Genomic DNA, 26,465 nt, shown 5'->3' with positions numbered 1-26,465 from the left:
AGGTTTTGGAATCAGTACTGAGCAAAGTTCTCCCCTATGGTCCAGGAACCTGTTGGTTGAGGGGGAATAACTGCTCCTGAACCTGATGGTGTGAATCCTGAGGCTCCTGCATCTCCTTTCTGATAGTAGCAGTGAGAAGAGAGCAGAAATAGAGTTAGATACTTCATTGTTCCCAAAGGAAATCAGAGTGTCACAGTAGCATTACAAGTGTGTGTAGTGTAGGCCTCCGTTAGTCTCAATAGACCATGGATTTGCACCTTGGAAAGTTTCCAGGGCGCAAGCCTGGGCAAGGTTTTTTTTTTACGGAAGACGGGCAGTTGCCCAGGCTGCAAGTCTCCCCTCTCCACGCCACCAATGTTGTCCAAGGGAAGGGCATTACAAGTGCACAGATATACAAGTATTAGAAGAGAAGTAAGAAACAATAATAAAAAAAAAGATTACCTCAAACAGTCCAACAGCATGGCCTGGATGGTGGAGATCCTTGATTATGGATGCTGCTTGACATGACATCTCAATTCTTGCACTACAAGCATGCCAAATGCCCCCTGTATGGGAGAAGTCTCAGATGTGTAAGGAATCCTAAACCTAGATTCATACAACACAGCATAGGAACACGGCCTTCAATCCATGATACACTAATTAAACTGGTAAATACAAACATCTAACTGAAGTAATTCTTTTTGCCTACACAAGGTTCAAAGTAAATTTATTATCAAAGTACGTATACGTTCCTGTGACTCATTTTCTTGCGGGCAAACACAGCTGGAGTGTTCTGTGTTTAGGGACCTGGGTTTGCAGGGTAGGTCTCAAATTGAAGTTACTGTTGACTGCACATATTAGTCCCCAAGGTTGTAGCAGCTATGAAGATGGTTGTAGTGAGGTAATTCCTATCAGTCACACCTGGAGCAGGTAAAGGGGCTTGACGTTACAAATGAATTCAGTATTGTATGTCTCCATGTCACATTGTATTGTGTAACCACCTTTCATTTTCTGTAATTTTACCAAGTGAATCCTGATGTATGAGGGCAGACTCTGTTTTCTGTATTCAGTTGTGTAATTACAGCATAGCCATGAATATTTTGGGTAACAAAAGCTGGTGAAATCATGCAGGCACATGAATAATAGAGCATGGAGGTGGACTTCACATTTTAAGGTAAAGAGCAGTAACCTAGAACTGTTTTATTATGCTCTGCTTTTGACATTAGTCTTGGTTTGTTCCACCCCTGTCATAGAGTCATCAAGCACGTAATACAGTGCAGGAACAGGCCTTTTGGCCCATCTAGCCATGGCCTGATTCTGTTATTCTGCCTAATCGCACCAACCTGCACCTAGACCATACCTCTCTCATGTAGCTTTTCTACTCTTAAATGTTAAAATTGAACCCGCATCCACTACTCCCAATGGCAGCCTGTTCCACACCTCACCACTCTGAGTGAAATCAGCCCATACGATCTCAACCTTCGTCGGAAGTCCAGATAAGCCCCTGCTCTGGTTTATATTTGTCTTTATTGTTGTGTAGATGTGTAAACAAGTGCAATGAAAAACTTGCAGCAGCATCACAGGCACGTAGTATCAGCTAAGCAGCACTCACGAAAAAAACATTACATTTTTACAAGGAGGAACACAATAAGAACAAAACAAATTTTAGTGCAAAGTGATCTCAGTGTTGCTATACTGTGGCAATGATTTGGGTTGTGCTGGTCGGTTTAAGAACTGAATGGTTGAAGGGAAATAGCTGCCTTTGAACCTGGTGATGTGGGATTTCAAGCTTCTGTACCTCCTGTACCTGCTAAAGGATGTCCTGGTCTAGGTGGTGGGGATCTTTGGATCTTGCCTTGGGGCAGCACCTGTAGATACTGCCAATAGTTTACAGTTTACAGTGGTGACAGTGAGCACTGATCATTGAAAATTGATACATCCTTGGGTTGGGGTTAATTACCTGGAGAGTTTGTTTTTGTTTGTGAATCTTCTGATAAGCTTTTGTGGAAGGTGTTGGTGAGATGGTGACCAAGTCGAGCGTCTTTGTGAACTGACGGGAAGTTAGTGATAAGCAGCCATCAGGCTCCTGGACAGGCTTCACTCACCTCAGTTAAACTGGCTCTGTGAGCTCACTTTCAGGTACTTTGCAGTTCATGTTCTGTTTATGGTTTGTTTACTTTTTAATTGTTTGCACGATTTGTTCTGCTTTTCCACACATTGGGTGTTTGATGGTTTTTGGTGTTTTTTAAAAGGGGTTCTATTGTGTTTCTTTGTTTTGTGGCTGCCTGCAAAATGATGACTCTCAAGGTTGTATACAATATACATTATTTATTAATAAATGAACTTTGAATTTTGAACTTTGATATTTGTTCACCCTTTATGATGCCAATTGCATTATTGCTGACAACTGGGTGCACAGGCAAATGTTTGTGAAACCGAACCCTAAATCTGGCTAATTGGCACTACAAGGGGTTAACTTCTGTCTAGAAAGTCATGAGGCATGGGATCCTGAAAACCTGGCTGTGTGGATTCTGAATTGACTTGCCCACAGAAAATAGAGAGTGGTAGTAGCTGGTGCGTATTCTGACTTGAGGTAAATGACTAGAGGTGTTCTGTAGGGAACTGTTCTGGGACCCCTGCTCTTTATGAATTTTATTAATGACTTGGATGAGGAAGTGGAAGGATGAGTTAGTGAGGTTGCAGATGACGCTAAGGTTGGTGATGTTGTGGATAGTGTAGAAGGTTGTCGAAGGTTACAACGGAACATTGATAGGATGCAGAGCTGGGCTGAGCAGATGGAGTTCAACCCAGAAAAGGGTGAAGTGATTCACTTTGGAAAGTTGAACCTGAAGGAAGAATGCAAGGTCAATGGCAGGATTCTTCACAGTGTGAATTCTTAATGTCTTGGGTCCAAGTCTCTATCAAACTCCAGTTAGATCACCATTGGAGTTTTGTGTTCAGTTCTGGTCACCTCATTATAGGAAGGATGTGGAAGCTTTAGAGAATGTATGGAAGTAATTTACCAGGATGCTGCCTGGATTAGAGAGCATGTCCTTTGAGAATAAATTGATCTTTTGCTCTTTGGAGTGAAGGAGAATGATGGAAGTATATAAGATAGTGATGAGCATAGATAATGGATATCAGCACCTTTTTTCCTCAGTCAGCAATGGCCAATACCAGAAGACATCTGTTTAAGGTGAATAGAGAAAGGTTTAGGGGAGATGGTTCACTTTTCCACAGATTGATAGGTACATGGAATGCACTGGCAAGAGTAGTAAAGGGAGATACATTTTAAGAGACAGACACGTGCATGGATGTAAGAAAAATGGAAGGGAAGGGTTAGATTGACCATGGAGTGAAGAGCCTGTCCTGTCTGATGTTCATTGACTATTTGAATTGTACTTCACATATAGTATAGGAGATGCCTTTACTTCAATTGAGATCATGGATTTCAAGTTATGCCTTTCAATTGAACTTGTTGAAAATTGTACCGAAATATCTGTTCTGGGTGGATGGATCCTCAAAAATGGAATATTAGGTGTGGTACAATGTGGAATCATCTGTACTTCTGGAAATTATGGTCTAGTGAGTCTCGTGTGAGGCAAGTTTCTGCAGGAAATTCTTTGGGATAGAATTTATGAGCATTTGGTGAACCATGACCTATTTAAGGAGAACCAGCGCAGTTTTGTGTGGGACAAGTAAAGTCTTATTGAATTCAGCTTATTGAGGAGGTGACGAAGGTGATTTATGAAAGTAGAGCTGTGGATGTTGTCTATGTTGACATTAGTGTATCATTTTTTCTCCATCATGGGAGGATCATCAAGAAGGTTAAGATGTTTGGAATCCATACTGAGTTGGCAGTTTGGATTCAGAGTTGGCTTGTGTGTTGTAGACGTGGCATTATGATAGATGGGATTTGTGGGATTTATTCTGGCTGGAAGTTTGTGACCAAGGTCTTCGGGGATTGTCAGTGAGACCCTGCTCTTTGTGATACAGTGGTTCCAGTTAATTGGGCCATCAGTTAATTGAGGCAGCTGCTTATTTGAGACAACTCTTAAAGAATAAAAACTAATGGAGAAAATAGTCGGGATTCCCTTCATTTATTTCGGTCATTATGCCACTTAACTGGGACAGGAGACTTGTCAAACAGTTTCTAACTAGTGTCAGTTGTGTGCACTTGTGTGGCTGTTAGACACTACACCATGCTTAGAGTGAGCAGTTCTTAAATAGCATTAGTAGTATATGCTGTGTTCAAAATAGTCATTTTTGTTGTTGATAGTTGGTGAGAATTTCAGAACAGTTTTGCTCTCTGCGGATTCCAGCATTCAGGCTTAGGGATGCCAGAAAAGGCCAAGAGTGAAAATGAAACAATTTCACTACGTCAACAAATTAGGTACTATGAAGAATTTAAGGGTCAATTAGCAATCATCTTGAATGTTACAGTGAAAATGAGGATTTGGAGGATGCAGTTATTGATAACTTTGTAAGAAGACAATGTAGGTGACTGCACTGATTTTGTTCATTTACAGTTAATCAAAAGAACATGCCAGCTTGTACTAGATGAATTCCTTAGTTGATAACTATTAGGAACTAATATAGTTTTATAATATTGTAGTGATATTGATAGTATTCTAATTTTTGCTGTGTTTCATTTAAATAATATTACTCAATTAAATGGTAGTTTTGTCTTTTTCATACCTTTATCTATTTCCATAAAACTCCAGCTCATTGAGTCACTCATTTAATTGGGCAAAATGTATTGGTCTCGATATGCCCCAATTAACTGGAATCGACTGTATGTATAAATGACCTAGATGAAAACATAGGTGAGTGGTTAGTAAACTTGTGGACAATAAGATTGGTGTTATAGTTAGCAGATGGGAGTTTAACTTGACCTAATGTGAAGTGTTGCTCATTAGGAAACCAAATGTAAGGAGTCAGTTCGCTGTGGATGATAAAAGTGTCGCCGAACAGAGAGATGTTGGGGTCCAAGTTCACAGCTCTTTGAAAGTGACATGCAGGTTGATAGGATTTTAAAAGAAGACATGTGGTATGATTGCCTTTATTGGTTGAGGAATTAAGTTCAAAAGTTGAGTAAGTTGTATTGCAGTTGTGTAAGACTTTAATTAGATTGCATCTGGAGTTTTGCATTAAGTTCTGCTTGCCCCATTATAGGAAAGATGTCAAGGCTTTATGCATGGTGCAGAAGAGGTTCACTTACCAGGATGCTGCCAGGATTAGTGGACATGTGCTTTCAGGAAAGGTTGGACAAGCTTGGGTTGAATTGTGGAGATAATGGGAGATCTAAGAAGCTTATTAGCTTCCTTAAGGTTATCAGAGCTGTGGGGATAAGCTCCCACTACCTATTAAATGCTCCCAGTGGCATGTGTTTCAAATAGTCTTTGGCAATCAAGTCTAGCTCCTGACCTTGTATGGCTTAGCTACTAAGCCCAGTGGAGCTGTTTCTGCTTGCAAGAGGAGGAGAAAAGGAGAGTTACTGGTGCCTTAAAACCAGTTGCTTCAGGCAAATGGGGCTTGTCAGCTGTGGTTGGAGATAGTTCAGCTAGAAGGAAAACTTTGATCTCAAACCTTGCGGCTGTACCCACTCAACACGTTGTTTGTATGTGTTGATTTGACCACAGCATCTGCAGTGTACTTTGTGTTGGCTATACCCACTCATAGGGAAGGCATTGAGAGCATCCTGAGCAGCTGCATCACTGCCAGGTTCGAAAATTGCACCATCTCAGATCGCAAGACCCTGCAGCGGATAGTGAGGTCAGCTGAGAAGATCATTGGGGTCTCTCTTCCCGCCATCACGGACATTTACATTACACGCTGCATCCGCAAAGGAAACAGCATTATGAAGGACCCCATGCACCCCCTCATACAATCTCTTCTCCCTCCTGCCGTCTGGGAAAAGGCTCCGAAGCATTCGGGCTCTCACGGCCAGACTATGTAAGTTTCTTCCCCCAAGCTATCAGACTCCTCAATACCCAAAGCCTGGACTGACACCTTACCCTACTGTCCTGTTTATTATTTATTGTAATGCCTGCACTGTTTTTGTGCACTTTATGCAGTCCAGTGTAGGTCTGTAGTCTAGTGTAGCTTTCTCTGTGTTTTGTTTTTTTTACGTAGTTCAGTCTGGTTTTTGTACTGTGTCATGTAACACCATGGTCCTGAAAAACGTTGTCTCATTTTTACTATGTACTGTACCAGCAGTTATGGTTGAAATGACAATAAAAGTGACTTGACTTGACTTGATTAGGAGTAAACCTGCGGAAAAATCTGGAGCTGGAATCCCTAAAGCAGTCCTATATTGAGTTCAACACTGGCACCTCCTGCGATGCCCTTGATGCCAAACTGTACTGTTCATTTGGATTCATCAGCTGCATGGAGATGAGAAGCCTGTTGTTTGGGCAACAGCTTGCTTTCTATATTGTTCTGCCCTGGCTTGTGTAGACAGCTAGGACACAACATAGATCAACCCTGATCTATGGAGGGCCTACTATAAGATTGAGGGCGCAGACAAAACAGACAGCCAATGCCTTTTTCATAGGATTGAAATGTCTAATACCAGAGGGCATTCATTTAAGGTAGGGGTTCCCAATCTTTTTTAATGCCATGGACCCTTACCATGAAACGAGGGGCCCAAGGATCCCAGGTTGGGAACCCTTGATTTAAGATGAGAGGGGGTCAATTCAAGAGACTGGTTGATAACAATGATGTACATGCATTGGAAGGATATGGACATATAGGCAGAAAAGATTAGTTTAGTTGGGCATTTAGTTACTGATTTAATTAGTTTGATACAGCATTGTTAGCTGAAGGGCCTGTTCCTGTGCTACACTATATCCCAATTCAATTGTATTTATAAAACAAGTAAGTGCAGAATAGAAACAATTCTGTTTTTTTTTGCTATTTATAAACTCAACTGTAATTGAAGAATACACACACAAATGCTGAAAGAACTCAGTAGGTCAGGCAGCATCTATGGAAGCGAATAAACAGTTGACATTTTGGGCTGAGACCCTCCATCAGGACCTTTTGTCGTGTACATCACAGAAACCAGCCTCCCCTCTGTGGAGTCTGTCTGTATTTTTCACTGTCTCAGTAAAGCAGCCAGTGTAATCAAAGACCTCATGTTCTTATGATTCGTCTTAGTTCTTTGGAAGGAGAGAAGGTTAATTACCAGGGTTACTGCTTCTTAAAAATAAAAGGGGGCCTTGTGCATGCAAGGCATGGACTGGGTTAGTAAAGGTGTCAAAGATTATGAGGAGAAGGCTGGAGAATGGAGTTGAGAAGGATCCTAAACTACCATGACGGAAAGACAGAAGAGATTGTATGGGTCGAGTGGTCTAATTCTGCCCCTATGTACTCTGGTTTAAATTTGAGTATATCACATTTTAATTTTGACTTCCAGAGAATCTGTGAATGATGGCCAGTGACCATTCACTTAGTCTTCTGGCGTTTCTCTAAAAATTTGATGACAGTAACATAAAGCCATTTGCTGATCTATTACTGAACAGCATTTAATTCCCTTACAAACTGTAAATCTTGCTGAACCACATGGTGGGCAGCAGGTGTTGCTTATTGATTCAGTGGCCGTGTTTGTCACATCAGCAGATCAGGGTGATTACATTTGGCTCAAGGCATAATACGCTCATCGGATTTTGCTGGCATGAGTACAGAGACCTGCTCTCGAGATGTAGAAAGTTTTACTGCCTTGCCATTGGTAAGAAGAATGGAAGTTCCTGTTAGTACTATGTTGAGGAGCAGAAGCATTTTGATATAGCTAAGAATAAATACAGTGCCAATGGAATGAAATAACAGTGACTCAGTATTTGGGGGGTACACTTGAGTGAAAATGCATGTCCTGTTTGTTTCTATCAACCAATCAAACTGCATTGTTTTCATGGGGTGCCAAGGTAGCGTAGCAGTTGGCTTGTCACTATTGCAGCTTGGGATGTTGCAGTTCAGATTTCAATTCTGATGCAGCCTGTCAGAAATTTGTACGTCCTTCCCATGACCGTGTGGGTTTTCTCCAGGGTCTCTGGTTTCCTCCCATTGTCCAACGATGTACAGGTTAGCAAATTAACTGGTCATTGTAAATTGTCCCGTGATTAGGCTAGGGTTAAATTGGAGGATGCTGGGTAGTGCAGCTCATTGGGCCAGCGGGCCTGTTCCTTCCTATAAATAAAATTAATTAGGATATTCCCAATAGTGGGAAAATCTAGGACCAGAGGGCACAGCCTCAGAATAGTGGGATGTCCCTTTGGAACAGAGATGAGGATTTTCTTGAGCCAGAGAGTGGGGAATCTGTAGAATTCATTGCCCCAGATGGCAATGGAAGCCAAGTCGCTGGTATATTTAAAGCAGTGGTTGATAGGTTTTTGGTAATGTTATGGGGTGAAGGCTGGAAAATAAGGGTTAAGAGTGATGATAAATCAGATATGATGGAATGGCGGAGCAGACTCGCTGGGTCTAGTGAAAAATTCTGCTCCTCTGTCTTATAGTCTTAATTAACAGAATAGCCTTTGCTAGATGTTTGAGTTAAATCATTGACTGAGGGAGGCACATGTTCATAATGTTCTTGCAGCAGTCTTCATTGTAGTGATATACTTTTAATTGTTAGCTAGCAGGGATTTCCTTCTTAAGTGTATTTTATAAAAGAATATTGGAAAGAGGGAAGCGTGAGTGGATTACTTGGTACTACTTTTCTGTAGATCTCATATCCTTTGCTCCTCTTAGTACCTAAAATCTTTTGGTCTTTATCTGGAATGTGACCAAGTACTCTCCGCCTAAGAGGACTGTGAATTCCTCAGTAACACACGCGCACAAAATACTGGAGGAACTCAGCAGGTCAAGCAGCATCTGTGAAGAGGAGTGAACAGTTGATGTTTCGGTCCAGAACCCTTCCTTTCCAATCCTGATGAGGCATCTCAGTCTGAAAAGTCAATTGTTCATTCCTTTCCATAGATGCTGTCTGACTTACTGAGTTCCTCCAGCATTTTGTGTGTGATGCTCTGCATTTCCATTATCAGCAGAATCACTAACAAGAAAATCTGCAGATGCTGGAAATTCAAGTAACACACAAAATGCTGGAGGAACTCAGCAGGCCAGGCAGTGGCTATGGAAAAGCATACAGCTGATGTTTTGTGCCGAGACCCTTCAGCAAGACTGGAGAAAAAAAGATGAGTCAAAGTTAGAGGGTGGCAGAGGGGAGGGAGAAAACAAGGTGATAGGTGAAACTGGGATGGGGGAAGGTGTGAAGTAAAGAGTTGGGAAGTTGATTGGTGGAAGAGAGAGAGCTGGAAAAGGGCAAATCTAATTGGAGAGAACAGAAGGCCATGGAACAAAGAAAAAGGGAGGAGGAGCACCAGAGGGAGACGATGGACAGAAGATAATGTGAGAGAGGGAAAAGTGGATGGGGAGTAGAAAAGGAGAGGGAGGGCATTACTGGAAGTTTGAGAAATCGATGTTCACGCCATCAGGTTGAAGGCTACCTGGACAGAATATAAGGTGTTGCTCCTCTAACCTGAGTGTGGCCTCAACGCGACGGTAGAGGAGGCCATGGAAGGAAATGTTGGAATGGGAAGAACATGCCATCGGGTTGGAGGCATAATCACTTCTGTTTTTCTTTTGCTTAGAGATACAATGTGGAATAAGACCGTCTGGCCCTTTGAGTCCCGCTGCTTAACAACCCCAACTTAACCTTAACCCAATCATGTGACAATTTACAAAGATAAATTAACCTAACCAGCACATAGCACATTGTTGGACTGTGGGAGGAAACCAGAGCACCCAGGGAAAACCCATGTGTTCCATGGGGAGGATGTGCAGACTCCTTGCAGAGGACACTGGGATGCCACGAGCTGTAATTGTGTCAAGCTAAATGCTATGCTACCCTGGTGCCTATTTATGAATTCCTCATGTTCACTCCCCTCTGTGAATAGAAGTTCTTCCATCTACTCTGCCAAGACCTATAAGAATATAATACATCAGATCACATTATAATACATTTTAATAAGATCACATTGCATTTCACTAATCTCAGGACAATATAGCCTCAATCTTCTTAACTGCTCTCCCAACATCCCGACGTTCCATAATCTCCCTTCGGTTGTAAGTATACCTTGCCCTCTGTAAAGAGCAGAGCATGCACTATATTTTAGACATCATCTCATAGGACTCAGTATAACTGGAGCAAGGTGTCTTCACTCTTGCAGATACAATAGGGTCTTTAAAGAGACTCCTGGACGGGTACATGGAGGTTAGAAAAATAGAGGGCTAATTTCTAAAGTAAGGACATGTTCAGCACAGCTTTGTGGGCCTGTATCGTGCTGTAGGCTTTCTATGTTTCTATGTTTTTAAATCCTTTCACAGTAAGGATGAATGTAATGCCTGTCTTCTCAGTTTATTGTTGTACCTGCATATAGCACTCCCATACCAATAAGTAGGGCATACCAGTTGGTATAGCAACTGCTTTGTTTGTGACCTCAAGAAACTACAGCGAGTTGTGGACACAGCTCACCACTTCACTGGAACTAGCCTCCCCTCCAGGGTCTCTGCGTCAGTAATGCAGCAAACTTAATGAATGAGCCTTTCATAAGACCATAAGATATAGAAACAGAATTAGGTCATTTGGCCCATTGACTGCTCCGCCATTTTCCCCCTTGGCCCCAATCACCTGCCTTTTCCCTGTATCCCTTCATGCCTCGACTAATCAAGAATCTATCAACCTCTGCCTTAAATATACCCAACGGCTTGTCATCCACAGCTGTCTGTGGCAACAAATTCAACAGATTCACCACTCTCTAGCTAAAGAAATTCCTTTTCATCTTTGTTCTAAAAGTACACCCCTCTATTCTGAACCTGTGTCCTCTGGTCCTAGACACTTCCACCATTGGAAATGTCCTCTCCACATCCACTCTATTGAGGCCTTTCAATGTTCAATGGGTTTCAGTGAGGTCACCCTTCATTCTAATGAATTCTAGTGAATCTCAGCCTAGAGCCATCAAATGCTCTCATATGATAAGCCTTCCAATCCCGAAATCATTTTTGTGAACATCCTTTAAACCTTCTCCAGTGTCAGCTCATGCTTTATAAGATAGGGGGTCCAAAACTGCTCACAATACTCTTGTGAGGCCTCATCAGTGCTTTATAAAGCCTCAGGTTAACATCCTTGCTTTATATTCTAGTCCTCTTGAAATGATTGCTAACATTGCATCTGCCTTCCTTGCCACCAGCTCAACCTGCAAATTAACCTTTAGGAAATAATGCACGAGGACTCCCAAGTCCCCTTGCACCTCAGATTTTTGAATTTTCTCTCCATTAAAAAAAAACATCGCTTTTATTTCTTCTACCAAAGTGCATGACCATACACTTCCTGTCACTGAATTCCATCTGCCACTTTTTTGCCCATTCTCCTAATCTGTCTAATTCCTTCTGTAGCTGCTCTCCTTCCTCAAAACTACTTGCCCCTCCACCTATCTTCATATCATCCACAAACATGGCCACAAAATCATCAATTCTGTCATCCAAGTTGTTGATATATAACATAAGTAGAAGCAGTCTGAGCATAGGCCCCTGGACATTTCTTTTCGCCCAGTCCATTGGCAGGAGATACAAAGTCTATACCACCAGGGTCAAGGACAACTTCTATCACTGTTATAAGACTGCAATGGTCCCCTCGTCAATAGATGGACTCTTGCTCTTGCAATCTACCTCTTCATGGTTTTGCACCTTATTGTCTATCTGCAGTGCATTTTCTCTCTAACTGTAACACTTTATTTTGCTTTCTGCTATTGTGTAACGTATGACTTCAGTGCACTGTAATGGAATGATGTTTTGCATGCGTACCATTCGTACAGAAGTTTTTTCATTGTGCCTTGGTACATGTGATAATAATAAACCAATTTATCCAAATTCAAAGTAAATTTATTATCAGAGTGCATGTGTCACTGTGTACAACCCTGAGATTAATTTCTTGCAGGCATTCAACTAAAAATTAATACATAAATAAGCAATAAATATTGAGAACATGAGATGGTGAGTCCTTGAAAGTAAGTTCATAGGTTGTGGGAACAGTTCAGAGAGTGAAGTTATCCCTACTAGTTCAAGAGCCTGATGGCACAGGGGTAGTAATGGTTACTGAACATGCTGGTGTGAGTCCTGAGGCTCCTGTACCACTGTCCTGTTGGCAGCAGTGAGAGAGAGCATGGCCTGGGTGGTGTGGGTCCTTGTTGATGGATGCTGCTTTCCTGCAACAGCCCTCTGTGTAGATGTGCTCACTGATGGGGAGGCCTTTACCCCTGCTAGACTCGGCTGTATTAACTACTTTTTGAAGGCTTTTTTTTGTAAAGGTTATTGGTGTTTCCTTACCAGGCCATGATGCAGCCAGTCAACATACTCGCCGCTGCACATCTGTTGGAGTTTTGTGAAAGTTTTAAATGGCTTGCTGAATCTTAGCAAACTTCCTGCTCTTACTCCTTCTTGTTCAGTTTCAGTTCCGTGGGTTTGATTATTCAGTATTTTCATCTCCAGCCTTCAATAACATTCGCTTTGCATCCTGGCTGTGGTGAGCTCCCGGTTTATAAGCTTCTCATTTTTTTGCTTAATTTCAAACTACCTAAACCTTTGCAATGACACTTTTGACCTTTTTAAGGTACAGCATGACACAATCAAGTCAAAGTAAATGTATTTTAATTAAGTGAATGATTAATTTTCATTCAGAAAATAAAAGAATTTATGAAAACTGTCTATTAAAAACTGACAAATAACCAATACGTAAGAGAACACCGATTATGCAAATAAAAATATATTTTTATTTATTTAGAGGAAATCATGGTAACAGGCCCTTACTGCCCAATTACACCCATGTGATCAGTTACCCACCTAATCTGTATGTTTGTGGAATGTGGGAGAAAACAGAAGCACCTAGAGGAAACCATGTGGTCACGGGGTAAACATGCAAACTCCTTGCAGCCAGTAGTGGAATTGAAACTGGGCCTCTGATGCTGCTACCATTCCTCCCCGAATAAATAGTACAGAGAACATGAGTTATATCTGCAGTTGTATTTTTGTGTTTTGAGTCTGTAGGTTGTGCAGTCAGTTCAGCGTTGTGGTGAATGAAGTTCCAAGTTCAAGGTAAATAAATGTATTAACAAAGTACAGGTATTTCACCATATACTACCTGAGATTCATTTTCCTGTGGGGATTCACTGTAAGTAGAGAGCAATACAATAGAATCAATGTTACACCATATATGACAGAGATGGACAAACAACCAATGTGCAACTGACAACATCATCATCATTGTGCTGTGTCTGACATGGGCAATTATGGTCCCCATGACCATAATTGTTCTTGACAAGTTTTTCTACAGAAATGGTTTGCCATTAACCTTCTGGGCAGAGTCTTTATAAGATGGGTGACCACAGCCATCAACAATACTGTTCAGAGATTGTCTGCCTGGCATTAGTGGTCGCATAACCAGGACATGTGATATGTCCACCCACCACCTGCTCCCGTGGCTTCACATGGCCCTGACCAGGGGGCTAAGTGGGTGGTAAACAGGTGCTATACCTTGCCCATGGGTGATGTGCAAGCTAGTGAAGGAAAGGAGCACCTTACACCTCCTTTGGTAGAGACATATCTCCTCCCCTCCACCTGCTAAAAGACAGGAAACTGCAAATACAAAAAGAAAAGAAAATAATAATGAAGCAATGAATCCAGACTGGTTCAGGAACCCGATGATGTGGGACCTGAGGCTCCTGTAATTTTTGACTACTTTCTTGCTTTCTGTTTAGCACATGTAAATTGTCAAGCCTTTTTTCGGCATATTTTCCTGAGCCTAGCAGCCACATTGTCTCACTACATCCATTTAGTGCTCAAAATGCAAGTGTTGGAATTGGATTCTTCTGCATAATAATTCATCAACATCTGCCAATTTGTAATTTTCCCCTTCAGTAGTAATTAATCTCTAATGATCTTTATTGTTGGCTCTACTAACCAGAAATAGAGGTCAGTTAGGAATTAATTAATGAAAATTATAAAAATCTGCAGATACTAGACATTGATGTGGTCAGGAAAGTTGCCGATTGGCTTGTCTTTTCACTTTTTCTGGATAGCTGGACATAATTCACCCAATGCTTTGGCTGTGATCTTTAAAACATTCATTGAAAATGTTTATAAAGTTTAGTGTAAAGAAAAGTTTGCAATTACAGTTGTTGGATTGGGCTGGGTCTTGGTCTTATCGCTGCGCTGAACTGAAAGGGTGGTCTGCAACCAATGGGCTCCTGGATCAGCTGTGTGTGGCTGTGGACTCACTTTCGTGAACTTCAGTTCTGAATGTTAGTTGCTTACTTTTATTGTTTGCATGGTTTGTTTTATTTCTGCACATTGGGTGTTTTACAGTCATTTTAATGGGTTCTATTGGGGTTCTCTGTTTCTCTGGCTGCTGTAAAGAAGCAAATCTCAAGTAAACATTGATAATAGTACTTTGAACTTAAAATAATTATATTTTTTGTTTAACTTTGTTATGCTTGTTTCTATTTTTATATAATCACCAATGTACACATAATTGGTCAGAGAGTTTTTTGAGTGATTATGTTTACCTCTGTATTTTTCTGGAAACTTGGCTTCAGTGGTGGGGGATCACATTACTTGAATCTGACTACTATATTTAATTGGTTAGCTGTTACCTGCTGGAACTTCAATGGAATCAGTCGTCTGGTGTAAAAAGATCAGAACCACCTTTACTTAACACACACAAAATGCTGGAGGAACTCAGCAGGCCAGGCAGCATCTATGGAAAAGAGTAAACAGTCAAAGTTATGGGCCGAAACTTTTCATCAGGACGAGAAAGGCAGGGGGAAGGATTTGGAGGTCTTCTTCCTTCCCCCTTCCTTTCCAGTCCTGATGAAGGGTCTCAGCCCAAAACATTAACCATATAACAATTACAGCACAGAAACAGGCCATCTCGGCCCTTCTAGTCTGTGCCGAACACTTACTCTCACCTAGTCCCACCTATCTGCACTCAGCCCATAATCCTCCATTCCTTTCCTGTCCATATACCTATCCAATTTTTTTTAATTGACAAAATCGAACCTGCCTCTACCACTTCTACTGGAAGCTCGTTCCACACAGCTACCACTCTCTGAGTAAAGAAGTTCCCCCTCATGTTACCCCTAAACTTTTGCCCCTTAACTCTCAACTCGTGTCTTCTTATTTGAATCTCCCCTACTCTCAAAGGAAAAAGCCTATCCACGTCAACTCTGTCTATCCCCCTCATAATTGTAAATACCTCTACCAAGTCCCCCCTCAACCTTCTACGTTCCAAAGAATAAAGACCTAACTTGTTCACCCTTTCTCTGTAACCTAGGTGCTGAAACCCAGGTAACATTCTAGTACATCTCCTCTGTACTCTGTTGACATCTTTCCTAGAATTTGGTGACCAGAACAGTACACAATACTCCAAATTTGGCCTCATCAATGCCTTGTACAATTTTAACATTGCATCCCAACTCCTGTACTCAATGCTCTGATTTATAAAGGCCAGCATACCAAAAGCTTTCTTCACCACCCTGTCCACATGAGATTTCACCTTCAGGGAACTATGCACCATTATTTCTAGATCACTCTGTTCTACTGCATTCCTCAATGCCCTACCATTTACCATGTATGTCCTATTTTGATTAGATCTTCCAAAATGTAGCACCTCACACTTAACAGCATTAAACTCCATCTGCCATCTTTCAGCCCACTCTTCTAACTGACCTAAATCTCTCTGCAAACTTTGATAACCTACTTCATTACCTACAACGCCAGCTATCTTAGTATCATCTGCATACTTACTAATCCAATTTGCCACTCCATCATCCAGATCATTAATGATATTTATTTATTATATAACTATTTATTTATTTATTTCCATAGATGCTGCCTGACTTGTTCAGTTCCTCCAGCACTTTGTGTGTGTGTGTGTGTGTGTGTGTGTGTGTGTGTGTGTGTGTGTGTGTTAGTCTGGATTTCCAGCATCTGCAGATTTTCTTGTGTTCGTGATCACCTTTATTCACTTTTTTTTCCTTTGGCTCTCTTCCGCTTTTCTCTTTTCCCTTCTTCTCTCACCACACTTTTGCCCTTTCATTGTTCTTGTAACACTTAGTTGAATGATCGCAAGTAACAAACTTCATGTTCAATTTTGTACCATCTGACTGTACATATTGTATGTACAACCAAATGTTTCCTTGTTTTGTGCCTGCCTGTAAGGAGACAAATCTCAAGGTTGTACAAAGTATGCATACTTTGATAATGTACTTTGAACTTTGAAAGAAGCATTGTTCCCTGGACCATGGTGCACCTGTATATCTCATACAGCACATAAACCAAAATATTGCCATAAATAAGTTATTAAAATAGAATTCAAAATGCATGTAGTGTGCAACACAGATAAACAGTAAACAGCTCACTGTCCTAGTTATGAGACTAGGTGGTGGCAGGGTATTTATTAGTCTCACAGCCTGAGGAAAGAAGCTGTTACCAACTCTGGCAGTCCTGGTCCTGATGCTGCTGTACCTCCATCCTGATAGTAGTGGGTCAAAGAGATTGCAGGATGGGTGGTAAGGATCTCCAACAATGCTTTTGTCCCTTTTGTCTTTATGCCTCATTCTTAATGTTCAACAAACCTTTGGATCGCAAAAACACCATGATCCAACACAGGTGGAGGAACTTAGTGGGGTCAGGCAGCAACTGTGGAGGCAAAGAGCTGGGATCGGTGGATGGGGAAAAGAAAAAGAATCAGTTTTGTTCTTGTTGCTTGTTGACATGCTGCGCTGGCATGAATGTGCCATTTCAGGTTGAGACCCCGCATCCAGGTTTAGATTTGGATTTGTTTATTATCAATCACATGTACATTGTGAAATGTTTCATTTGCATCAACAACCAAGAAAATCTGAGGATGAGCTGGGGGCAGCCTGTAAGAGTCTCTGCACAGGCTTGCGTACAGAGCTATACTTGCATCGCACTAACTCCAGTGCTACTGGGGCACCCTACTGCTCCCATGTCTTGTGGAACTCAGTGGCTCAGGCATCACCTATGGAGGTAAATAAAGGATCTCGACCCAAAATGTTGCTGCAAATAGTTGTGTAAACTTTACTCAGGTTTTCATTTATTTTAAGCAGAAGCATTAAAATACTTCCATTCCAGCCTCTGATGTGCTGTGAAAATTCAATTTGTTTGATTTCAGTGACGTCCCAATATCCATGAATCGGTAAACTTTAAACAGTGGAGTACATCATTTAATAATAGCAGTAGTAGCTCAGAGCAGGTTGTCAGTAAAAGTGAAGAGGTGATCGTAGGCACATTATCTCTAGAGGTTTTGTATTTTAAAAGCAACAGGCAAAAGGGGGAAAAAGTCATTGAGAGCTCAATCCTGGACTTAAAACATTGGAAGTTTGTACAATTTTCTTGTGTGTTTTGCTTAAAATTATCTTCACATCTAGTGCTAGGAATAACTGGGATCTTTACAGAATCCTCTGTACTTGTTCAAATGTATATTTGGATGCATCACAAATGTCTTTTTCAGAATGACTTTCTCGATGGAGATCCCAGTTATTTAAGAAGCTCGCTTTTTTGAAAAATACATTGTAGTGGTTGTCTGATGATAGGAAGGCTGTGCACAAAAGTTTTTAAAGCGGAAAAGCGGTTGCACTGGGGCAGTTCCACTCGACCTCAGAAGTTAGGGTCCAGTGGTACGAGTAAGCATCACAAACTGGGGTTGGTTCTGGTTGCAGTGGAAGCTCAACGTTGTCTTTTGTGCCTTCTCATATCCATCGCTTTGCACGAAGCATTTGCTGAACCTTTGGATTTCACTGTAGATCTCATCCGTACAGTCCATTGCAGCTGGTTTGGCATGTTAGTGTCAACCTGTAACTGTTACCTGCTCAGTTGAGGAAAAACACCAGAGACACAAAATTACCTCTGAAGCGGCTTTTATTCAGAGAGGAGTTCGTAGTCCCACGCACTTCAGGCGTACGGTAGCCAATTCCCAATTTGTCGGTTTACAAAGGTCATACTTATACCCAAAAGCAGGGTACTACATTCGCAAATATGGTTACTGATTCAGATTCATCGATTGATTGGCTATTGCATAGCTAAGCACACGAAATACTCAGAATAAACATAGACGTAAACCTAATACTCGGAAGAGGTATAGCTCAAAATACTTTGTGGAACACATTGTTTTGTGGTTGCAGATTTCTTTTGTGGTCTCCATGTCTGGCCTGGCACCTTATTTTAGCTACCTCTCCTTACTTCCCCAATGACGTACCTCTCTCTTGTCCTGTCTACATATTTTGCTACACTTACCCCTCGCCCACCCCCTCTACACGTACCCCTTACCCTCTTCACATTCTCATTAGGACAGGCTTGTCCCATTCTGTCTGGGATTTGAGTCCACTGGCGACCCTCACCTGGGTTAGCCCACCTGTTGAAGCAGTGTTCTGGGGTGTGGGTGCAAATAGCGACTTGGAGCAACAGGTGAGTGTTTTGTAGGAACCAAAGGTGAGTGAGCTACTGCAGATTAGACATGACAAGCCCCTTCACCAGTGGTGCTACACCTCCCCTGACACTCCTTACAACTGAAAATAAATTTAAAACTGTTTTTTAAAACTACAAGTAGGCAATCCTCAGCAGTATTAGTGAATATTTATTCTGTAGAGATCCAGTCATCTGGGACTCCGACAGAATCCAGGGAATTTTATTTTTCGATTACACCTAACTCACTCATTACCTGTGCAGCCAATTCAGGCGTCACAGTTAGGGTGTAGAGGCTCTGGAGAGAGTTCACCACGATGCTGACTGGATTAGAGAGTTTCAGCTGTGAGAGTGAGGTTGGACAAACTTGAATTTTTCGTTGGCATACTGGAAGCTGACAAAGTATATAAAACTGAGGAGTATAAATAAAGATTTTTTAAAAAAAAGATCGTTATTTATTTAATTGAAACATAGTTGAATATGTTGTTTACAAAGATGTGCTGGAGGCATTCTGCAAGTGTTGCCATCCTTCCAGCGCAGTATGTATGCCTGTGATTGACCAACCTGTACGTCTTTTGGGTATATGGAGTGCCTAGGGAGGGGTAGCACCTCTGGTGAAGGGGCTTGCTGTGCCCATTCTGGGGCAGCTCACTCATATTTGGTCCCCACCAGACACTCAGCTCTCACCTGTGGCTCCTAGTAGCTGTTTGCAAGTGACAGACAGCTACTTGGAGGGCTAAACCAGGTGAGAGTAGCTGGGGGCGTGGGTCTCATACCCCAGTGAGATAGGGACACACCTGTCTTTGCAAGTGAAATTAGCTCCGGTGGACTGGACATATGAGATCTACAGTGAGATCCAATGGCTAGGAAGGTGGTTCTGCAATGCTCCGTGGAGAGTGAAGGGCCTGACAAGGCACAAAGGATGTCATGATCAATTATTGCAACCAAGGAAGACCTTAGTTTCTGAGCTTGAGAGAGTGGAATTGCCTCAGTGTGACGGCTTTTCTACTTTTAAAACTCTTCTGCATGTAGTTCCTGTCGTTCTTGGACACGATGGACAGCCACAATGTCTTTTGAAATGTGGGAGGAAACTGGAGAACTTGGAGGAAATCCATGCTGTTACGGGGAGAATGTACAAACTCTTTACAGACAGCAGTGAGAATTGAACCTCTATCTTAAAACTGGCTAACCACTCCACTACTGTGCCACCCTCACAGTACGATCGGATAGATAGAGTTTATTTTCCAAGATTTGAGGGCATGATAGTAGGGTGAGGGGAGGAAAATTGAAACAAGGTGTATGAAGCTAGTTTTGTTTTTACACAATGGTAGATGTCTAGAGAGCACTGGAAGTGGTAACAGCCTACCTGCCATCAAGGACATGTACAGAAAGGTGTCGGAAAAGGGCTAGTAACATCACGAAGAATCCCACCCACCCCGCTCATGGACTGCTTGGGAGGAGGCTATATAACATCCACGCCAGGACACTAGACTCCTCAAAAGCAGTTACCTTCCCCAAGCAGTAAAGCTGATCAGCACCTCCACTCACTAACTCACCCCTCCACACCCCCAACACCACTACTTTATTGTTTCCTGTCAGTCACCTTATGTACAGACACTCCTGTGTCTAGTGTCACTTTATCAACATACCGTTGATTTATGTATACAAGCTTTCTCAAGTATTTATATTTATTGGGTTTTAATTATTATTTTGTTTATTTTAGTTTTTGTTTGTGCTGCATCGGATCCAGATTTAATTCTCCTTAACGCTTGTGTACTGGAAATGATGTTAAACAATCTTAAGAAGCAAATACAATAGCAATATTGAGATAATATTCAGATAGACATGTGAATGAGCAGGGAATGGAGGGAAATGGATCTTGCTGCAGGCAGAAGGGTTTAGTTTAAATTGGCGTCATGGTTGGTCCGGGAGCATTGTACTGAAGGGCCTGTTTCACTGTTCTGTCGTCTGTTCTAAAACCTTGTGATGTCACGTCCTGTCGATTGATGATGGACGGGATGTTGTTGGTAAGATGAAGCCCGCAGTCCGATCACCGTGTGCTTTAAAAAAAAAGCAGTGCAGCCATAGAGGAACACATTCCAGCCTGTGTTGCACTGAGTGAACACTGGAGGACAGCACCGATGAGAGGGACTAGCCCCCAACTTAATCTGAACTGCTTCTGGTGCCTCCACCCTGGGTGGGTGCAACAGGCACCCCAGCTTTGATTAGCTTCTATTTTAAAGACAAATCCAAAAATCATTTAGAAGCTTTATTATTTCATTATAATTTTCATTGTTAATTCTCCATACCATTTGCGTTGTAACTGTACCAAGTAGAATTGATCATATTTCACTCTTTTGAGGGAACTCAGCATGTCAGGCAGCATCTATTGAGGTAAATGGGCAGCCGACATTTTGGGTTGAAACCCTTCATCTCCATGCTCTTGTTGAATTGGAAGAAGGCATGCAGTGGTTGCTCTGTTTATGATTGCCATCTACTTTGTTTCTGACAGGCTGCCATAGGTTTCAGAAACCAGAGAGAACCAGCCAGTGTCCTGCTGGCCACATTGAGAGGACAGCATGGTGTCGATACCAGAGTTCTACGTGGGCAAGAATGTTCTCATCACTGGAGCCACAGGCTTCATGGGGAAGGTGCTGCTTGAGAAACTGCTGCGCTCTTGTCCTGGAGTCAAGACTGCATACATCCTCGTGAGAGCCAAGGCAGGCCAGAATTCTCAAGCACGTGTGGAAGAAATGCTCAACTGTAAGGTAATTGTTTTCCAGAAACGGTCGCGTTTTTCAGAGCTCTTGTGTTGTGATGTGTGGGCACCACGAAGACCAGGGAAATATGCTGGAACTAGATGTCATTATTCCCTTTTTTCCTGCTCAATTGTCAACATCCTTACTGTAAAAAGGAGACTCAAATATTTTAGCGAGATTTTTGACAAGGTCACACATAGTCAACTCGAGATTCTGCAGAAGCCGGAAATCTTAAGCAACATGCACAAAATTCTGTGGAACGTAACAAGTCAGGCTGCATCTATGGAGGGAAATATATAGTCAGTGCTTTGGGCTAAGACCTTTCGTCAGGGTTAAGTTACACCCAACTTACTATGAACCCTTCACAAATAGTTGGAGGCACATGCAACTGTTTGCCTTGCCCCTTCTTCCATTGCCTGAGCACTTTTGGCAAGAATTTCTCATGGGCCAGTAAACTCTCATTGCAGATTTCAGATTCTAGTTGTCAAGAATGGATGTGTGGAATGTTTGGTTATGTTCCCGTTACAAATCTGTCCTACCACTGTAACAGAATGAAGCCAAGTGTGACCTTGTCCTTTTTTCATTGCTCCCTTCAGGGAGGAGGTACAGAAGCTTGAAGACACACACTAAATGTTTTAGGAACAGCTTTTCCCCCTCTGCTGTTAGACTGTACGCTACCTAACTTTGTTGATCTCTTTTTGCACTATTAATTTAAATTAATTAGATTTTTACATATTTTTCATTGTAACTTAGTTTGTTTACTATGTATTCCAATGTACTGCTGCTGCAAAGCAACAAATTCCATGATGTATGCCAGTGATATTAAACATGATTCTGATTCTGGAAAGTAATTATTTAACTAGATCAACTTGCAGCAGAGAAGAGCTGCACAATAATGCTATAATTTCCAAACACTCAGCTCGTGTCAATGACAAATCACATATACGGCCCTTGCAATGTAACATTACACCTTAAGGTGTGTCCCAGAACAAAATGGATACTGACACACTAAATATTAAGACAGAAGCTTTGTGATTTTAGGGCAACACACAAAATGCTGGAGGATCTCAGTAGGTCAGGCAGTATCTATGGAAACAAAATAACAGTTGAGATCCTTCATCAGGACTGGAAAGAAAGGGGGAAGATTCCAGAATAAGAAGGTGGGGGAGGGGGAGGAGGATGCTGCCAGGAGGAGGTGCTAGGCAGGTGAGGAGAAGAGGTAAGGGGCCAGAGTGAGGAATTGAAGAAGGGGGAGGGGAAAAATTATTGGAAGTTGGAGAAATTGATGTTCATACAGTCAGGTTGGAGACTACCCAGATGGAATATGAGATGTTGCAGACCCAACATGAGAGTGGCCTCATCGTGGCGGAAGATAAGGTCATGGACTGACGTGTCTTTAGTGTTTTTAGGACAGCGTTCAGAGAAAATCCTAGAAACAGCTGCCATGCAATGGTAGAAAAGGTTCCAGAGATAGGTAGAGGCCATCTACTTGTCTAAGAAGCTGTCGGCTTTAAGGCTTCAGGGGAAAATAGTAATTACATTGCTTAAGACAAATATTTACAATGGCAAACAATTTGCTAAATGAACTCAGTGGGTTGAGGAACATCTGCCGACTCTTGTTAAGAAGGTGGTTAAAGAGCAGTAGAAACCAGCCACCAGTTTTGTAATTTATAGTAATTTTATGTCTTTGTTCTGTCCTGCTGCCACAAGATCGATCATCCCATCACCTAGGACATGCCTTTTTCTTATTACTGCCATCAGGAAGTGGGTACAGGAGCCTGAAGACACGCATTCAGTATTTCAGGAAGAACTTCACATTGCCATCAGATTTCTGAATGGACAATGAACTGTATGCCTCACTAATCTGCATTAATTATTTAATCTTTATATATACTTATTTATGTATCTATTTATTGAGGTACAGTGCGGAGTAGGCCCTTCACCCTGCGCCACTCAGCAACCCCCAATTTAACCCTAGCCAAATCATGCGACAATTTACAATGACCAAATTAACCTACCAACCTACATCTTTGGACTGTGGGAGGAAACTGGAGCAACTGGAGCATTATTACTATGTATTGCAATGTACTGCTGCCACAAAGCAACAAATTTCACAACGTATACCGGTAGTATTAAATCTGAATCTGAAAAAAATTCCATGCCATAGAATGTTTACCATCGCTGACTCGTGACTGGCTGATAAATAGCATTAGTGCCGTGATTATCTCTACAATGGAATCACTAGCCCTTGATTTTCAAACCGCCTGACATGCTAAATATTTCCAACTCTCTGCTCCAGTAGTGCATTAGAGGCATCATCACTTTTATTTTTTTTCGATACAAACACGCTTACCTCTTTGAAACAGTTGAATCCACGAGCTTATGACAGTGGTGGGTGTGGTATTAATCAGTCACTCTGTGCTTTGAAATATTCAAATATTGATTAAACTCTTTTCCACAGGCCAAACTGAGTTTCAACCTTAAGAAAAATTGTAGTAACTTTTAAATCTTCAGGTCAAGATGGTGCTGAGCTGCAATTTCCACAGAGGTTGTGGCTCAGGGTTAGTTGTTCTTTTAGGTTCATGGGGGTGGTTGTGGGGACAGAGCGGGGAGTTAGAGGTCATGTTAGGGTTTAAGAACAGGGATGTGGAGGAACCTCCGCTCTGCATTGGAAGGCCAGCGATGTGGATGTGATTGAATATTGGGCAGGCAAAGCAGAGGGGATGAGGGCTGGTGGCCTTCCCGATCCAGCGAAATGTTGAGGTGTTCTGAGATTAGAGTTCCATGCAAACAGGAGGCATGATGGTTGGGAGACCCGTGGGTACACAAGTCTGGGCAAGACACAGACCAGAGTTCAAGGCCTATCGTTTGCAATCTCACCATCAGCAAGTCTGGAACTCAAGGCTTTGAGTTTTATTTCTTACCCGGGGTCCATCTTTGTCATAATTAGTGAGTCCTTGATTGATAGCGAAGATCAATCAGAAGTTCAGATCAAAGTCGGAAGGTTGATTGGAGGTCCGGGTCAAAGCCCGGAGGTGGACCGGAGGTCCGGGTCAAAGCCCGGAGGTGGATCGGAGGTCCAGAATTTGAAACCCAGTGGCCGGGGCCACAAGTCTGTGAGTTCGCTGGGGAAGTTGAAACCCAATGTCTGTAAATTCATGAGTCTGCTGGAGGCTGAAAATGTCTTGCCCTTGGGTTAGAGGACTCTGTATGTGCATGGGTGAGCAGGAGGGAGGAGTGGGTCTTGTTTTCCTTTTGTTGTTTTGTTGCTTGTGGACATGCTATGTTGGTGCTGGAATGTGTTGCAACGTGTCTCCTGCCCTTTGTTTGTTGTGTTGGTTGTTAAAGCAAATGGCACATTTCACTGTTTCAATATACTGTACCTGTGATAAACGGGTGTCCCAATAGTGTTAGTTACCACGACACTGTTACAGCTCAGGCTGTTCTGGAGTTTGGAGATCTGTTCTGGCTCAGTTCTGTCAGGACATCTCTGTTCCTCCTTCCTGTGGAATTTGTAGGTTTTCTCCAGGTCCTTTGGTATCCTTCCACAGTCCAAGGACATTCTGTGGAGGTAAGTTGCCCCTTGATTAGGTTGTGGTTTATCGGGTTGCTGGGGCAGCATAGCTCAAAGGGTCTGAAGGACATGTTTTGTGCTGTTTTGCTAAATAAGTAAATCTAAAGTCATGTTAGTCCTGGTTGTGAAATTGTATTCCAATCCTCTTTCATTTCCATGGAGTGTCTGCACACTGCAGTTTTACTAATACCTTTGCCCTTCTGGTCTGTTGGTTGCTACAAGGATACTTATTCTGCCAGTTATTAAAAATGCCCTGAAGACAAGAGATTCTGCAGATGCTGGAAATTCAGAGCAACACATACACAAAATGCTGGAGAAACTCAACAAGTCAGGCAGCATCTTTAGAAATGAATAAACTTTGCATCAGGGTTGGAAAGGAAGGGGGAAGATGCCAGAGAAAGAACGTGGGGTGGAGGGGAAACAGTACAAGCTAGGTGATGGGTGGAAAAGATAAAGTTCTGGAGAAGAAGGAATCTGATAGGAACATGAGAAAAAGAGGAGGAGGAGGAGGAGGGGCACCAGGGAGTGGTGATAGGCAGATGAAAAAAAAGAGTAAGAGGCCAGAGAGGGGAAATGGAGGAGGAGGAACGGGGAAGAAATCTACCAGAAGTTGGAGAAATCAAATTTTATGCCACCAGGTTTTAATTTAATTTAATTCCCCTTTGCTTTTGCAGCTTTTTGACCGACTGCGGGAAGAGCAGCCAGATTTCAAAGAGAAGGTTGTCGCCGTGAGCAGTGAATTGACTCAGCCAGAGCTCGGTCTTAGTCAGGCTGACAAAGATCTCTTGATATCATGCGTCAACATAGTCTTCCACTGCGCAGCCACCGTACGTTTCAATGAAACTTTGAAGTAAGTACTTCTGAAAATTATTGATGAGTTTTGACTATCGTTTATTGCCTCACTCCACGTCTCTTGAGAACTGGGAGGGACCTTCTTGAAGCATGGGAGTGTTTGAAGGTGATGTTGGTTATGCTAAAGCTGTTTGATCGGTGAAGAATCAGCTCTTTCCAGCTTCAGGATGCTGTGTGACTTGAAGGGAATTTGGAGATGGTTATGTTTCCATGTGTTTTAACACCCATGTCCTTCTATCTGGAATTTTGGAGTTAACGTTAACCTAATACAGGCATTTATAAAACTAATAAAATCATTTGTCTTTTAACTAAGGAGGGTAAACTTTTTCCTCCTAAATTTCTCCCTTCTCACTTAAATCTCTAGTTCTAGGTTCCCATGATAAAACGCTTGTCCTTGTCCCTCATCACTGTTCCCTCTAAGCTGTGTGGGTGTGCTGCCGCACTGTAACTGAAATGCTCCTACACACATACCCTTTGAAAAAATTTACAAAATGTGAAAAATTTTCTTTGTTGTACTGTATTTCATTATACCCCTCAATTAATAAATAAAATCAAAAATAAGTGATTTTTCAATTTTCATTCTAAATATTCATTGTATGCAATGCTATAACAAAAAAATTGTCGTATGTTTTTCAGGCCATATAAAAATTTCCTGCTCAGAGCAATGGTTGTTCTGTGCAGCTGTTTAACAAAAAAAAAATTAAGAGGGAGAGTTGCCCCTCATAATTGTATAAATTTTCACAATGTCACCTCTCAGCCACCGGTGT

At 42.0% G+C, this 26,465-nt stretch overlaps 1 protein-coding gene across 4 annotated transcripts in view; it reads left to right on the top strand.

Annotated features, from left to right (window-relative positions):
* Nucleotides 1-26,465, top strand: part of far1 (fatty acyl CoA reductase 1) — a 126,596-nt gene that overhangs the window by 47,305 nt on the left and 52,826 nt on the right. For all 4 annotated transcript variants that reach the window (XM_073049903.1, XM_073049901.1, XM_073049900.1 and 1 more), the window contains exons 2-3: nucleotides 21,026-21,281; nucleotides 25,521-25,696. In XM_073049903.1, the coding sequence (XP_072906004.1) occupies nucleotides 21,093-21,281; nucleotides 25,521-25,696 (365 nt within the window). In that variant the 5' untranslated portion in view covers nucleotides 21,026-21,092. The remainder of the gene's footprint in view (nucleotides 1-21,025; nucleotides 21,282-25,520; nucleotides 25,697-26,465) is intronic.

The sequence above is a fragment of the Hemitrygon akajei genome, chromosome 6, assembly GCF_048418815.1.
Source record: "Hemitrygon akajei chromosome 6, sHemAka1.3, whole genome shotgun sequence".
NCBI lineage: Eukaryota > Metazoa > Chordata > Chondrichthyes > Myliobatiformes > Dasyatidae > Hemitrygon > Hemitrygon akajei.
Note: the sequence above shows the minus strand (reverse complement) of the source record. Positions and strands in the feature narration are given on the sequence as shown.